Source organism: Penicillium coprophilum (genome assembly GCF_028826855.1).
Source record: "Penicillium coprophilum strain IBT 35676 chromosome Unknown utg000002l_segment0_segment1, whole genome shotgun sequence".
Lineage (NCBI taxonomy): Eukaryota > Fungi > Ascomycota > Eurotiomycetes > Eurotiales > Aspergillaceae > Penicillium > Penicillium coprophilum.
The window spans coordinates 5,368,207-5,383,662 of record NW_026622722.1 but is presented as its reverse complement, the minus strand read 5'-3'; the positions used below and the strand labels follow the sequence as shown (position 1 = coordinate 5,383,662).

At 49.2% G+C, this 15,456-nt stretch overlaps 6 protein-coding genes across 6 annotated transcripts; 3 read left to right on the top strand and 3 right to left on the bottom strand.

The window, feature by feature from the left end:
• Positions 1-2,903: 2,903 nt before the first annotated feature.
• N7500_004101 (uncharacterized protein) lies at positions 2,904-4,420 on the bottom strand (the record flags this gene model as incomplete). The annotated part of the gene is made up of 2 exons (XM_056675247.1): positions 2,904-4,096; positions 4,153-4,420. The coding sequence occupies 2 exons, from the start codon at positions 4,418-4,420 to the stop codon at positions 2,904-2,906; spliced, it is 1,461 nt and encodes a 486-aa protein (XP_056535772.1).
• A 761-nt stretch (positions 4,421-5,181) lies between these two features.
• Positions 5,182-7,521, bottom strand: N7500_004100 (putative chromatin remodeling complex subunit (Arp8); the record flags this gene model as incomplete). Its single annotated transcript, XM_056675246.1, has 4 exons — positions 5,182-6,813; positions 6,865-7,264; positions 7,336-7,414; positions 7,482-7,521. 4 exons carry the CDS (start codon positions 7,519-7,521, stop codon positions 5,182-5,184), a joined length of 2,151 nt encoding a protein of 716 aa, XP_056535771.1.
• Positions 7,522-7,991: 470 nt separating this feature from the next.
• On the top strand, positions 7,992-8,838 carry N7500_004099 (ADP-ribosylation factor family protein; the record flags this gene model as incomplete). The annotated part of the gene is made up of 5 exons (XM_056675245.1): positions 7,992-8,066; positions 8,160-8,198; positions 8,281-8,364; positions 8,423-8,746; positions 8,812-8,838. 5 exons carry the CDS (start codon positions 7,992-7,994, stop codon positions 8,836-8,838), a joined length of 549 nt encoding a protein of 182 aa, XP_056535770.1.
• A 532-nt stretch (positions 8,839-9,370) lies between these two features.
• On the top strand, positions 9,371-10,963 carry N7500_004098 (zinc-dependent alcohol dehydrogenase; the record flags this gene model as incomplete). Its single annotated transcript, XM_056675244.1, has 9 exons — positions 9,371-9,611; positions 9,680-9,731; positions 9,818-9,899; positions 9,965-9,986; positions 10,052-10,132; positions 10,187-10,280; positions 10,343-10,393; positions 10,464-10,717; positions 10,779-10,963. 9 exons carry the CDS (start codon positions 9,371-9,373, stop codon positions 10,961-10,963), a joined length of 1,062 nt encoding a protein of 353 aa, XP_056535769.1.
• An 833-nt stretch (positions 10,964-11,796) lies between these two features.
• On the bottom strand, positions 11,797-12,800 carry N7500_004097 (uncharacterized protein; the record flags this gene model as incomplete). The annotated part of the gene is made up of 2 exons (XM_056675243.1): positions 11,797-12,525; positions 12,609-12,800. The coding sequence occupies 2 exons, from the start codon at positions 12,798-12,800 to the stop codon at positions 11,797-11,799; spliced, it is 921 nt and encodes a 306-aa protein (XP_056535768.1).
• Positions 12,801-13,478: 678 nt separating this feature from the next.
• N7500_004096 (dihydroorotate dehydrogenase 2) lies at positions 13,479-15,077 on the top strand (the record flags this gene model as incomplete). The annotated part of the gene is made up of 3 exons (XM_056675242.1): positions 13,479-13,949; positions 14,005-14,456; positions 14,522-15,077. 3 exons carry the CDS (start codon positions 13,479-13,481, stop codon positions 15,075-15,077), a joined length of 1,479 nt encoding a protein of 492 aa, XP_056535767.1.
• Between the last annotated feature and the right edge of the window lie 379 nt (positions 15,078-15,456).

The window sequence follows — 15,456 nt, the reverse complement described above, 5'->3', positions numbered from 1 at the left end:
ATCCAATGAGAGAGTAATGGCCAGGTGGCACACTGAGTCGCCCGTGCAGCCTATCATGTTCCCTTTTTGGGTTTAGCCCAAGCCCCCTAACGGCCCCACCGACTTTAAGTTATCTTCAGGGCTGACAGTGAGAGTCTGACACAACTATAATACTCGCTTAGGTATGGCCAGCAGAAGGTCTACAAGAGCAGACTGTGAGAACTGGTGACTGCTCTCATAATAATACTCTTTGCTCTTCACTGGTAGGAAAAGACTAGGTAGAGCACATTTCCACTGCATCGCCCAGCCCAGTTGCCAATGGTTGGTGTACCGGGGCGCTCGAAAGCATGCCGTACCTGCCGGCGGCGCAAAAAGGGTGTATGTGTTTATTCTATTCAAAAAAGTCAAGCTTATTCTGCATTCAAAGGACGGTACTTACCATGAGAGTAGTGTGATCTACAACAGCCCTCGTGTGGCCAATGCAGGAAGTCTTGCATCCGCTGCGAGGGGTATGTGGAGGATCTTCTCATACATAGCTACTATCACCATCGTCGTGAGGGAGAAGTTCCTTATTCTCGTAGCTTTCACGATACTCAAAGTCGCATTCCAATCGAGGCTGATCAGAGCCATTCGTCTTTATCGGCTACGTTGGCTACCCCTATCACTCTTTCTCAAACCGCCCGCGAGTCTTATCTCATAGGGGACTTTTGGGCATCTTATATGCCCAATAGTCACTCTTTCTCTCTTTTGAGCCATACCCAGTGAGACTTAGGTGGCTCCCTCAGTGTACTTCGAGATATCCTACTGGAAAACAGCATCATACGTACTGCTCTCGGTGCAATGGCACTCAGTACTGCTGCAACTAAAGACAACAGCCAGCATTGGATGAAACAGCAGGGAGCAGAATTGCATATTAGTGCCTTGCAGCAGATGCAAAAAGCATTAACCTCCCATAGGAAGCCTGGTCTCAAACTTCTCGGTGCTGCACGAGTATTCAGTTTCTACGAGGTATAGATTGCTCAAACTCTACTGCAGTTAGGCAAATGTTGTTTAAATTGGCTGATGGCTAATATGGTTTATCCAGGCCCTTCATGGGGGTGACTGCCAGAACCAGGAAGCACAATCCCGGAACTGGATGATACACCATTCTGGAGATCTTGCGCTGACATTGTCAAACCCACCGTCATTCTATGCTACCGGTCCAGCTCATAGATTGTTTGTTGATGGGCGACTCAACCATGTATTGAATCTGTATCTCGACAATATGTGGTGATGCTGATTTGTAAACAGGCACAATCTGCACTCAAGGAACGAAAGAAACATGTCTTCAGTGAACCAAGGTGGATGAATGATCCTTGGATTCATCATCCAAAAACACGCAAAGACCTGTTGGTAGACATTCTTCTGGAGCTCCCCTCGCTATACGAGGGAAATGATGAAATCAATTTTCAGCCAGATTCACCGGCAAATTTGAGGCAGCGTTTTGACCTCCAGAGAATAGTTTCCACTGTCGCTGAGAGATTAAATAGCTGGAAATCAAAGTTTGCCATCACAGTGGCGTGTATAGGGCCAAAGTGGCAGTTCCCAAATGACAATTTACTGGGCATCGAGTATCATCACCCACAGTGTCTATCGTGAAATCTTTGGTGGGAAATTTGATATTGTCAATCTTGATCCAGATAATTGTTGTCGCAGTATAATACGCTGTGTCCCGACATTCCTACACCCATCCATCGGTGCCTTCAGTCGACATCTCATCCCTTTTCCATTAATAATAGCGGCTCGGCACCTCAGGTCAATCGAACCACCAAGCTTGCAAGAGGAGACTAACTATATCCGGTCGTTATGTGAGAACTCGGAGTTCACATCGATGCACCAATTTATATCAAGCATGGAACCGCACATTTTGAGTGGACTCAATCAAACACGATGGGAGAATCAAAATTCGAGGACTAGACACTTATTAGTTGACTCACTATGGTTCTTCAGTAACGGTTTCCTGTCATTCTATGTATTCCCTTTGGATTATTCCTTCGCCATCATTGCTATATATATTTTTCGTTGAACAAAAATAAAAACTTCACATGTCTTCCGTCCCCTCAAGTACATCTGACCGCGAGCGTTTTGCCTCTCGATGTCCTTTTTAGCTGAGGAAAACTACAGCAGGTCGCCTTCACGTAGCTCTTCTTTTACGGCCTACGACAGAGAGATCTTTCAGCATACACCGTGCAATATGACCCAGTTTCTCAGGTGAGTTGTATGTCTTTAGGTGGGGTCTAAGACGGTGAAGCCTGGTCCCGTAGCAGATGAAGATAGCTTGCTGGCCATATGGAGAGGCATAGCCGCTTGATATCTGCTTTTAGACTTGACACAAGGGCAGCGGTGTGACACATCTAGGTTGATAAACACAGTCGAGCAGCACTTTGATCAGTTTTGAAGGGAAGCAAAAGCCAAGCTTCAATGTCGTCCACCGTGACCGGGAAGATCACGACATGGAATTCCATGGCATGTGGACGAATACATGCAGTATAAGCCCTGGATACTGGGTCTGTAACCCTAGATTGCAACGATATGTATCAAGAAGGGTTATGCTTAACTATTATATCAAGAAAAGATACTTACCAGGTGAGAGGTGGGTAGGTCAGTTAGCAGAAAGAGAAGAAGAGAAAAAAGAGTCAGGATGGCGGAGTAAAGAGAGGGCCCGACTGGATGTCAATATTATATTTGATACAAGACTACGTACATCTGCGCCATGAGACGATAAATTGTATACAAGACTACGTTGATTAACGATTGACTATATGTAACGCCATTTTCCATTGCTCAGACGCCAGAACCATGGGAAACTACCTAGGTAGAAACTTCGAGATTGTAATGTTCAGAAAAAAAAAGATCCATAATACATAATTCACAGCCGCAAATATCTACTCGTCATCGCTCATGCGAGTATCCTCATCAGCCGGCTTCTCTGTCTCCTCGTTCTCCAATGGGTGTTCCTCTTCCTGATTCACAGGCTCTGGTGGCATATTGCTTGCAAACTTCGGATCGATGCGCAGACGGGTCAAAGCACGCTTGTAGATTTCAGCCTCGTTGGGATCACGCATCATCACATGCATCTGGTCAACCCGTTCCTCGGTATCTTCCTGTTGGGTGGAAGTGGGAGCGAGACCAGCCTGAGCAATTGTGCGGGAACGCTCTGGCTTGAGGCGGGCCTTTCCTAAGATTGGATAGTAGTAAGCGGCCAATTGTCTGGTGTCGCCATTCTTAGGTTTGTAGAGCGTCAAAGCGATGTCCTTTTGCTCGGTATTGAACACCTGAGCACTGGTAGCGTAAGTTCGAATGCGATCATAACGGTGGAACTTGTGGCCCTCCGCGTTCTCGCTGGTGTAAAGGTCTTCGCTGTCTCGATTTGGGTTGGACAAATCCATATTTGCGTCGATGTTCTTAACATAGCTGGATTTCTCTGGAAGGAAGAGCTGGTAATCATAAGGAACTGGGCCCGGGTGGGCGTAAAGAGCGGGGTTCGTGTTGTGAAGATGCACCTTAGATTCATGCTCCTGGCAAACGCGCTGCTCGGGCGCGACTGGTGTCAAAATACCAACGTCCATACGCTTGTCCCGCTTGCCTGCCACAGCTGCCAAAGGTGCCTTATCAAACTTGAATTGAAGGTAGCCACCAGGGTCTGGGAAACCTTCCAGGTCGGGCATCACAGGGAAGAAACCGACTGGCTTCAGCTTCGGGTTTTCAGGGTGAACCGGGTTGGCCCAGGCGTTGAGTTCTGCCTTTGTGGGGGGAAGACCACGGATTTGGCTATCAGAATCCTCTCCAGTGTGCTTGCTCTGGGGGTAGGCGATATCGAATCCTTTTTGGATGAATTTCTTAACATGCTTCGGGTCATCCACGGGAGGCTTCCCCTTCTTCGCAGTGCGTGACTGTGTTTTAATAGGTGCAGGCCGGGAGCCATCCCCGGCAGTACGATCGACACCAATGTGCTGTGTACGGCGGAGGAAACTGACATTGGTATTCCTCGGGGCAGGGTTTCGAAGTTGCTCGATAGTCATGAGAAGGGGAAGATCAGCGGGATCCATAGGCTGAGGATTCTCGGGTGCCATAATAGCTGGTTGACACGTTAGATGCAGTCATACAATTCGGGGAGATTCTGTGTTGACATACCACTCTCATCGCCCAAATGTAACCCCGGAATACCAACCAGGTCAATTGGCATCCCACCTTCAGCATCGACTTCAATGTTGGGCTCCTCCCGGCGTGCCAAGTTTGACGCGAAACCGGGGGTGAGGAAGCGACTCAAGCCCTCGTGTGGAATATCTAGCAACTTGGGGGGCATGTCCGGGGGAGGGAGATCATTGCGATAGCGAAGGGACGCAATGTATTCCTGGTGAAATCCACCTGATGACTGACCATCCTTAGATTTGGAAGACATACTGTCGTCTTATTTCCTCGCGCGGGTGACTGGGCGATGAATTGCGCATTAGCAACTCGGCGTTCGTCTGGACTGAGAGGGATAGAAGCTCACTGTAATGGAACCGAATAGACTGGAGTAGGCCAAGACAAATTGGGATATTGTCGCCTCAATTCTGGCAGCTAGAACTAGCAGGACAGCTATACAGTAGCCAGTTAGTTTGGGAGGTCGACTCATAATCGATGTGAGGAAATGAGGCGCAAACCCACCGTGAGGAAACCAATGAAACAGGAACAGTGCTGGGGAGGAAAATTGGCAGTAATATCAGAATGCGTTATTTGCCTCGTCGGTATAAGGAGCTTATCCAGACTGACCACAAATGGAGCTGGAGGAATTGGCAAAAGCTGCCATACAGACCAACTCCGAAGCTGAGCCTGATTGCCATTATTCTGCCTGCATTCACCGCTTATCCTCCGTGTTGGAAGGACACACGCGTGGAAATACAGAATTGATCACGTGGAGTGACGATAAGTGCGGAAAGGAGAACGTTGAAATACAGAAGTGCGTGCACTGAATCAACTTCAACCCGACAGGACAGCAGCTCACATCTAATCATACGCTATTCGTGTTTTCTTTTACAACATCTAATTACGGATCATGTATTCCAGGTACTCCATTGTATTAGTAAAAAAATATTGAAATCCTTTTGAAAGTGACCAAAAACATACAACTCCCACACCGAATTCTCATAAAACCATAAATAAATCTCCCAAAGCGCACACTCAGTAGGCCCACATGCACTTGTATGCCATCAACCGGGGTCCAAGTCGATCATACTCCAGCCTTCCAATCCAGCTATCGTTTGTACCGCTCAGTTTGCCGAAAATGCTAGCTCCCTTCCACACAACTACCTGGGGATCGAGATCTCTGGGCGGTGTCCCGATCATGATCTCTTTCGAGAACCCAGGGCGGAGAGCCTGGAGTCGCTCTTCCAGGAAGAGATGGAATCCACTAGTCAAGCTGCCGCCGCCGACTACCATGATACCGCCGATGAAATCTCGCATCTTCTTCTCGTCTGAGCGAGACGCGTGGGCAATGGAGGTCAGGATAGCATTGTCCAGACCGAACACAGGCATGATATCATCTCGATCTTCCACCGCAGGCGGGCGGGAAACTTGGGCCGCAGCAGCCGTGGCAGCGGGTGTGGTTGTCCCTCCTGCCTGAGGGGTCGCTGTGTTCTCCGGTCCTGGTGAGCCAGCGACAGAAGATCGAGGTGTGCCCTCCAGGTCTTGGACTTTGCTCAAAGCGTGAGGATGTTGAGGGCGACTTGGTGTGGCCTGAACATCCGGCGCTGTTGAATGAGACTCGCCATTTGTCTTACCACGAGGAGGAAGGGGAGGAGCCATGGCGGTCAAAATCTCTGACTGGGCTGCAGAAGTAGGATCATTGGGTGATCCGTCGTAGATATCAACTGATCGATCTATTAAGGTCCGTCTGCCGGTAATTTTGTCAGAATTGTCAAAGATATCTGGCTCAAAAACACCCATTGGCGCAAGGTGAACTTCGTCAAAAGCCTTGAAAGTATACTTCCGTGTATCTTGGCCTGCCACACGAAGGTGGAAGTCAAAGACTTGTGGAGAAACGCTGGCTTCGTTCATGGTGCAGATATTCTTCTTGAGCTCTTCGGCTAGAAGGAAGTCGTGTCTACGCCGGAGGTTGATGTCGGCATAGGGGAAATGATCGTGCAACATCATCTTGATAAACGTTTCGGTCACGTCTTGACCACCAAACTTCAGGTTCACTCGAGAGTTCTCGACACACATGCCTTCTTCCACACAACAGATCGAAGTCTTCTGCGCTCCAATATCGACAACACATGCCGAGGTGAATCCAGCACCAAATGTGGCTGCCAGACTCTCTTGAATGAAACACACTCGAGCGAACGCGAATTCTCGCATCAACATATCCAAGACTTGGGTGACGTAGGACTTGTCGTAAAGATCAGGGATGACGAACACACACGAATACTGAGTCCAATCCTTCTTGCTCGTCAGGTGCAGTTGATTCTTGATCGCATCTTCCACAATCAATGAAATATCCAGGAAGAGAGACCTCTTGCTTGTATAGTCCTTCTCGTTGCACCAACCATTCCGGATTGGCCAATACAGCTTGTATCGAGGGTTCGAAGAGTCCGGTACCCGCAGAGCCGGCTTGCCGACAATATACTCAGGTGGGGGGTTGGAGAGCTCAGTCCATTCAGCACGCATTGGATCATTGTGTTCAGAGATGATTTCTGGCGCAGTTCTACGGTTGTAATTAACGACCATCTCCTTGGAGTTTGGAAGCATTCTTCGCTTGTTCTGTCGCATGTGCACCTTCAAGTCCGCAGACATCCGATTGAAATGAGATGACCACTGTCAGAAAGATTAGTAAATGGCAATCTTTACAAATTGCACGGGACATACTTCAGAACCAAAGGCCTTTTCGGGCTCCATTTCAGAGCCATCCTCGTGCTTAAACCTCTTGGGCTTAGGTTCATCATGGTCTTCGGATTCGTTTGTATCTGCTCTCCTCGCAATTACCATTGGCAAGGTCTTTGGCAGTGCGTCGCTGGCAAGTCCAATCCGGAGGTTCTGACTACCCATATGGATGATGATGACCTTGGAGCCAGCCATCTCGGCTGGGGTCTCCTCCGCATCCTCCATGTGGGCGTCGCCATCTGCTTCGCCCTCGCCTTCCGCAGCCTCTGTCTTGGCCATAGCAAGGGCGCGGTCGTGATCCTTCGCTTTCTTTGTCATCTTTGTCCTTGCTTCCTCATTTTGGAGTCGGAACGCGAGATTTTGATCGTCTCGTTTCAGGTAGTCGCTACATAGCGCAATCAGCATTCAGATCCTTAAGCGGAGCCATGCGGCAGATATCGGCGTGGGTATGCGTACGTGTAGTAGTTCTTCTGGTTAATTGCTGGGATCTGCGGCCAGCTAGATAGTTCCATGTTATTGTCGGTCCGCTCCAGGCCTATGTCGAGTATTAGCTGCTCTGTCGTTGACGGCTATATTCCACCGATAAAGTCAGATGATCTTACCCTCATCACGAAGGGCCTTGCCCGACTTCTTTCCAACCATAACTCGTATCGGTCTGTAGTCGGCTATCTTGATTTGAGACCAATCGCAGCAAATCTAGGGAGTGCGCCGAAGGTAACTGCACCGAGTGTACTACAGACTGTGAGTGGTAGGCGCGTAGAATCTAATAAAGGTGGACGAGACGAGAATATGACAGCGGGAAAAAGCCAATGGGGCTTTCTAAATGAGAGCTCAATCCCGCAAGATGATGATCCCCCGATTGACCGCCCACACCGCACAGGCCGATCGGCCAAAGAACATCCAATGCGGTTGCCACCAGTGCCTTCTTCTCGTTCACCTCTATCTCATCTACGTGTACGATAACCTCATAGCAAGTTTGTCTCCTTTCACTAGATCCATACGATTTACGCGCCCCTCAACCTTGTATCCTCGGCTCCATACTTGGTCGGACAACCTTTGAACCAAAGGACAACAACAGCGAACAACGCGCCCACTGATTAATCATACACACCATGGGAGGTTCACTGTCGCGTATCTGGTCCCTGCTCTGGTCCAAGAAGGAGATCCGGATTCTGATTCTAGGACTTGTACGTCGTGTCTCACTGCGTCCCACGCGGGGAAAGCAGGATCTCATTAGTGTGACAAGGACTGCAACTAATCAACGCTCTTTTGCGAGTTAGGATAATGCTGGAAAGACCACACTGCTATACAGACTCAAGGTAAGATATAATAGGTTTGGGACTTTAGTTCTCTGTCGCATTTGAGTGTGAGATTCGTGGACCTGACAACTCGCGCCCACAGATTGGTGAGGTCGTCACCACGATACCTACAATCGGTTTCAACGTCGAATCGGTCACATATAAGAATCTCAATCTCAATGTCTGGGTATGTTTCATTCATTTCTAAGTTCATTTGGATCATGCCTGACATCCCTGGATTGTAGGATCTTGGAGGTCAGACTTCTATCCGCCCATACTGGCGATGCTATTACGCCAACACCGCCGCCGTCGTCTTCGTCATCGACTCCACAGATATTGAGCGGTTAGGGACCGCAGCAGATGAATTAGCAGCCATGTTGAATGAGGAGGAACTTCACGACGCGGCATTGCTAGTGTTTGCCAACAAACAGGATCAGCCCGGTGCGAAGGGCGCAGGCGAGATCTCAGAGGCTTTGAAGCTGGGAGAACTCCGAGACCGAAACTGGAGTATTGTCGCTTGCTCTGCCATTGACGGCAAGGGTATTAATGAGGGAATGGATTGGCTGGTGGTTCGTTTTCCCTTCCTACTGCATAACCTGCTGGTTTCTTCAACTAACTATCCTTCTACTTGCAGCAAACAATCCAATCCGAGAATGCATGATTTTCTGGCGTTTCTATGTCGGGTTTAGAACTTCATCTTTGATACCTTGGTGTTCGAGTTTCTTGCGCGACTCGAAGGCCTTCTGCTGCATTCGGAGTGCCGTACCACTTCTTCCCCTTCGACTCTACCTAGGAGAGTCCTTGTCTTATATTCCTTCACGATTTCTGATATCAGACCTGCATCTTACACATAATTGTTTAATTGAATTGTTGACACTGAACTGTGTAAAAGAGCAGTGTCAGATTTATCCATTTGCGTTCGTAATTGATTATGCATATCGATATCTCCATCTCTATCTTCGTCTCTCTGAGTGCCTAATTGCCTAACCCCAAATTTGATACCCTTCCAATTCTCTCCCAATTGTCTCTTGGCATCTGCTAATTGTTTTTGCTTATCTTTGCATCCTTCCTTCCACCCCCGCATCTGCGATACGACTAATACCGCCTATCGGATCAGACCTCAACTACCGAGCTATTTAAGCCAGTCTTATTGCACAGACTTTCTCCTGATATTGAATCTCCGAGCCAGCAACATGTCGGTCCCTTCTATTCCTCCAATTCAAATCGCTGCTGTTATCGCACCCAAGAGTACTCCCGTCTCCGCAAAGGTGGGGATCAAGAGCAATCGTCCCGTGCCAACTCCAGGAAAAGGCGAAATCCTCGTCAAACTCGAGTATTCGGGGGTATGTCACTCGGATCTTCACAGTATCCGTGGTGACACGCCTATGTTGACTGATGTCGCCGGTCATGAAGGCATTGGCAAAGTAGTTAAAGGTAAGAAGTATCGCCTATCGCCTTGAACGTAGTCCAGAACATATACTAACAGTTGTCATTGCACTTAGTGGGGCCAGAAGTTGACGAGAAGCAATGGATGGGAACCCGAGTTGGTATCAGGTCTGTGTCCTTCATCACCAATTGATCGTACAATTGGAGTTATATTCACGCTGAACGATTGGTACTAAACGCATTTCCACTACTAGATGGCTCTACAGCTCTTGCCGCCAGTGCGAAATTTGCGATGTCAACCACACCGTATGCCCGTATCAGAAGAATGCTGGTGCTGTAAGTTGTTGATCACCGCAAATCATGTTATTGTTTTCATTACTGATTGCATTAATGGCTTGCAGAATGTGCCTGGGACTTTCCAGCGTAAGTATCTCGTCTCTCGGTGCGTTTATCCAGTCAATTGGCACCCTTCTAATGTTATCCCTCAGAGTATATTGTCAGTCCAGCACTCCATGTGACAAAGATTCCGGAGCAGCTTTCCCCGGACAGTGCCGCGCCTCTTCTCTGTGGTATGGTTGTCTCATTGGTATTTTGCCAGTACAAACTCTAATCATCAACTCCAGCTGGAATTGCGATGTACTCTTCCATCATGAAGACCAAGACTCGCCCGGGAGACTACCTTGCCATTCTTGGTGCTGGAGGTGGCCTTGGCCATATGTATATTCCCCTAAATTGCGGTGACTGAAAGATTTGTTTTCTGACAACGATATTTTTTGCAGGGGAATTCAAATTGCCGCTAAAAAGGGTCTGAAGGTCATTGCGATTGACAGGTGCGTTATATTTCAAGCTGAACATGTTCTGTCACTTTCATCATAGACTAACCTAGCGGTGTTTCCACAGTGGAGAGACAAAAAAACAACTATGCCTTTCGCTTGGGGCCACGGAATTCCTAGACTACCGTGAAGTTGACATTGTCCAGGCAGTTAAAGATAAGACAACCTTTGGTGTACATGCTGTCATCTGTACCGCCAACGGCGAGCGAGCATATGAACAAAGTATGCATATGTTGCGTCCTTTCGGCACGCTGGTCTGCGTCGGTATTCCCAACGAGCCTTTCAACCTTCCAGCTACACCATTCGATATGATTGTCAAAGGTGAGTTTTCTTTGATACTGGTATGATTCAAGGCATAAACTGGTCTGACCAATTGATATAGGTCTCACAATTGTCGGAAACTCCGCAGGTACAGCGGATGAGATGGATGAGATGATGGCTATGGCAGTGGCTGGTGATGTGAAAGCGCATATTGACGTCTTCGAGTTGGACGATATCAATGATGTGCTGGACCGCCTCGAGCGCTCGGAGATTGATGGCAGGGTGGTCTTGAGAATACCGCAATAGTTGCGATAGCCTGGCAGTCTAGGCATGTGCGTACTTGACTATCCACATGGGATTCCTCAATGAAGACGGAACACCCAGTAGAGGAGCAGGACGTTTTGTTTGATGCTTCAAACTGAATCTTCTTTCCATTTGGGTAGACGAGATCGAACTTGAGAAAAATGCCCGCGATGGTATCAAAATATATTTGCGTCGATGGTGAAGAAAATATCACTACCTCTAGATTCGATACGCAGCCGATTGCAATATGAGAGATGCTTTCTAGCTTGTAATTCCCCCTGTTCAAGACTATGCATAGGTGAGCGTTATTCATCTCCAATAAATTCATCCAGAAAATAAAGGTTATCTTCATGGAAGCTTGAATTGGATTCACTCGGATCTACTTTGTCACAAAAGTAAGTGAGTTTGACTGATGCAGGACTGCCATCAAAATGCGACGACTATTTTAACCTAGATACTCCTCGGTCAACTGTCATGCAATCTAGCTGAATAAATGGTGCCGAAATTAGTAACGAGATGACCGTACATTTTCATCTTCGAGCTCGGAGAGAACACACTTCAAGTATAGTATATCAAAAAATGATTCACCAATGAAGATTCCTAGGCATCGAAGAAAAAGTATTATCGACCATGGAATGGATACTCATAGACGCATGATATATCAACATAGGCAGGTTCGGTGGTTGCTTGTTCGCTACAAGGGTGGCCGAGTATTCTGAGGCTTCATCCTTTTTTTCACTACATGTAGATAAACCAATTTTGACAAATAGCAGGGAGCAGTTCATTATAATTGATCTTTCAATACTTCTCACGCTTGATCAGGTACGATCTAATTCCTAAGAGTTCCTTGACTTTCCTAGACCCCCTATCCACCCTCGCCCAGAAACCCTTTCTGCAACAACCACTGCCAGGCAACTCACCATCAACCCTTCAAGAATCCCATCAGAATCAGCATCGAGCTCAGCGAAAATATTCAAAGAACCCAGAATTTGTCGATCAGTTCGATTTTGCCACACCGCAAGAATATCATCTGGTTTATCCGCAGCAAAGAACTTCAGGTTACCATTCCCATCACTAGAACCTACATCTCTCCCCTCTGTTTCAAGGAGAGACAATGCGGTCTTTGACCCTTTCCAGTAGAAGGTTTTGACAGCCCCGCCATGAGTAATTCCAATACGGTAGGTCCTGCCCATTCCCTTTCGAACAATGTCTACCGAACAGTGCTTGACAAGGTCCGAAGAACTTTTTCTAGAACCCAAAGTCTCATCTCGAAGAGCATTAGAGCCTACTTGGTGGAAGATATCAACCGTCACATGGAGACCGACTAGACCCTCAAAGCCACGGTAGTGAATGTGCGCGCGGTGGTCTTGAGGCTCAGGCGATGGGTCTTTCCGGCTGCGCACGACATTGCCACCGGAGTAAAGATCAAATGAGGCTGGTAGGTAAAGGCCTTGGCGGTACCATGGGATACGCAAGGTGTGATATACTGGGCTTGGAGATTGAGCAAGCCCCCCAGAGGGGTGAACTTGAAGGCAAAAGCTCCAGGCATTTGTACCGAGTGCTACCTGTGCGAATTTATGAGTGACCTTTTGATCGGAGAGGGTTCATATGAAGGCAACGAGGCACCCATGCCAGGCTGCTAACGTACATCTTTGAAGACGTTGAATGAACGGTAGGGCTCCTTTGCACGATTTAGCTGAGGCTCCGCGTCTGGGGTAGTATCTGTACTCTCTTGCTGGGATGTTGCATGTCCCAGAGCAGGGGAATCACCCTCCCCGTCAAAGCAGACATGATCAAACCCCACCGCTGAAGAGTTGGTTGTTCTTCCTTGGATTCTCATCCTAGCTGGGTTTTTGGCGCGCGATTTTGTGTTGAGCTTAAGCAAGTACACGGAGACTTGAGATGCGGATCTGTTGAGATATAGACACAACCTGAGTGATTTGCAAAATGTGGAAGGTAGAAGCCAAGTCGGTCATAGCTGGGCTTTAACAGCGTTGCCCGATACGAGCTCGTCCCTCGTGATCGTTGAAGAGAAGATCGCCAGTCAATACAATTTGTTCATTGTTCATATGAAGCCTATACATTCCTAGAATCATAGAGAGAATATTTACTCCAAAGTACCTAGCAATCACCAACAATCCCTTTAAAATGAAGATAAAGGGATGAACTACATCGAAGTACTTACATGTAGGGCTACCGCCCCAGATATTCTGCAGGCCATATCGCTACCGCCCGGACTGTGCAGCAAAGAACCCGAATCCGCCCTCGAGAACCGCAAGGGACGTGCGAGAACCTCGGATCCGCTCAATTGCAATTGTAAGTGATCTATGAAGTGCACGCTGATCTGTACGGGCTGTTTCCATTGGCCAGTTTGCCATGCGAGTCGATTGGAGCTTGGCTATCTCCACGGCTCCAGTGACAATCCACTATCAATCGCAAGTACTAATCGCTATATAGGTTCGATCGGGCGTTGCCGTTGCTCCGCCGGCGAAAATAACCAGCTCCACACATATTCAAAATGGCGTGTAACCCCGCAACAATAGCCTGGAGAGCCAGCGTCCGGGCTCGTGCCCTTCCTACCTCCCGCTTGAGCCAACGGCCGTCGGCATTGCTACAGAAGGCCCAGCGCTACCCCGGTGCTTCGCGATATGCTTCGGACGCGGCTGCGCCCGCTGAGGCAGCCAAGGAGACAGTGAAGGATGCTACAAAGGAGGCCGCCAAGGAGATCCCTCGCAAAGCGGGCCGTGGCTCCAAGAAGGCCTTGTATGGTGCCTCATTGGCTTTGACTCTGCTGGTGGGCTATATCTATGGAACCGACACCAGGGCTAGTATCCACAGATACGGTATTGTGCCCTTGATCCGCCTCTTGTGGCCCGATGCGGAGGACGCGCACCACACTGGCGTGGAGAACCTGAAGATGCTCTACAAATATGGTCTTCACCCACGCGAGCGTGGCGACCCGGACAGCGATGGTGCTCTGGAAACTGAGGTAACGGCATTCCCAACCCAGCCGATATCCAACCACTGACGAGATCCGTCCTTAGGTCTTTGGGTACACCCTCTCCAACCCCATCGGTATCTCCGCCGGTCTGGATAAGCATGCCGAGGTCCCTGATGCGCTGCTCGATATCGGTCCCGCCATCGTCGAGGTGGGCGGCACTACCCCGCTACCACAGGAAGGAAACCCCAAGCCTCGAGTGTTCCGACTGCCCTCGCAACACGCCATGATCAACCGTTACGGCCTCAACTCCAAGGGCGCCGACCACATGGCGAAGGTGTTGAAGCAGCGCGTCGCTGACTTCGCCTACGCCGCCGGATTTGGCACACACGAACAATCCGAGCAGCGCGTCTTGGACGGTGAAGCCGGTGTCCCACCCGGAAGTCTGGTCCCCGGCAAGCTTCTCGCCGTGCAAGTTGCCAAGAACAAGCTCACACCAGATGGAGACATCGAAGCTATCAAGCGCGACTACGTCTACTGCGTGGACCGAGTGGCCCGGTACGCCGACATCCTCGTCGTGAACGTTTCTAGCCCCAACACCCCCGGCCTACGCGACCTCCAAGCCGCCGCACCCTCACAGCAATCTTGAAGGCGGTCGTCGCTTCCGCCAAGAACGTCGAGCGCAAGACCAAGCCCTATGTGATGGTCAAGGTCAGCCCAGACGAGGACTCCAACGAGCAGATCTCCGGCATCTGCGAGGCTGTCTGGAACTCCGGCGTCGACGGCGTGATCGTCGGCAACACCACCAACCGTCGGCCCGATCCCGTGCCCCAGGGCTTCGTCCTCCCCGCCGAAGAACAGAAGACCCTCAAGGAAACTGGCGGCTACTCCGGACCCCAGCTGTTTGACCGCTCCGTTGCGCTCGTCGCCCGCTACCGCGCCCTGCTTGACCAGGGACCTCCATCTGCGACCGAGTCGGATAAGTCAGTAGAGAAGGTCTCTGAGCTTCCTCGGAAGGTCATTTTCGCTTCCGGTGGTATCACTACCGGCAAGGAGGCGCGCGCGGCTCTTGATGCCGGCGCTTCCGTGGCTATGATGTACACCGGTATTGTCTACGGTGGTGTTGGCACTGTTACGCGGGTCAAGCAGGAGCTGCGTGAAGAGCTGCAGAAGAAATAAGCGGTGTGAACTATGATTTTTTTTTTTCTTATTCAGTCTTTGATAGATTCTGTAAATAGAACGGTATATGAACAACAGCAATATTCTGTATTTGTTCATTATTCTGCATGACTCGCCCGAGAAATCCAATAGGCACCGTAGGGTTGTATGCAATGGAACAACCGAGTAAGGCAATGCCGACAATAATGGAAAAGGGGTATCTTCCGTTGAAATTGGGTGGATAATGCTATAGAGCTCGGATTACTCGATCAGTGCAAGACGGAGCTTCAGAATCCACAACAAACCCACATCAACGCACAAGAGTGGACCGAGAGAGGTAGCTTCATGACATCGAAAACCTATCGTAGTTGCCGAAGCTCAAAAAAGCTTTAACAAGTCA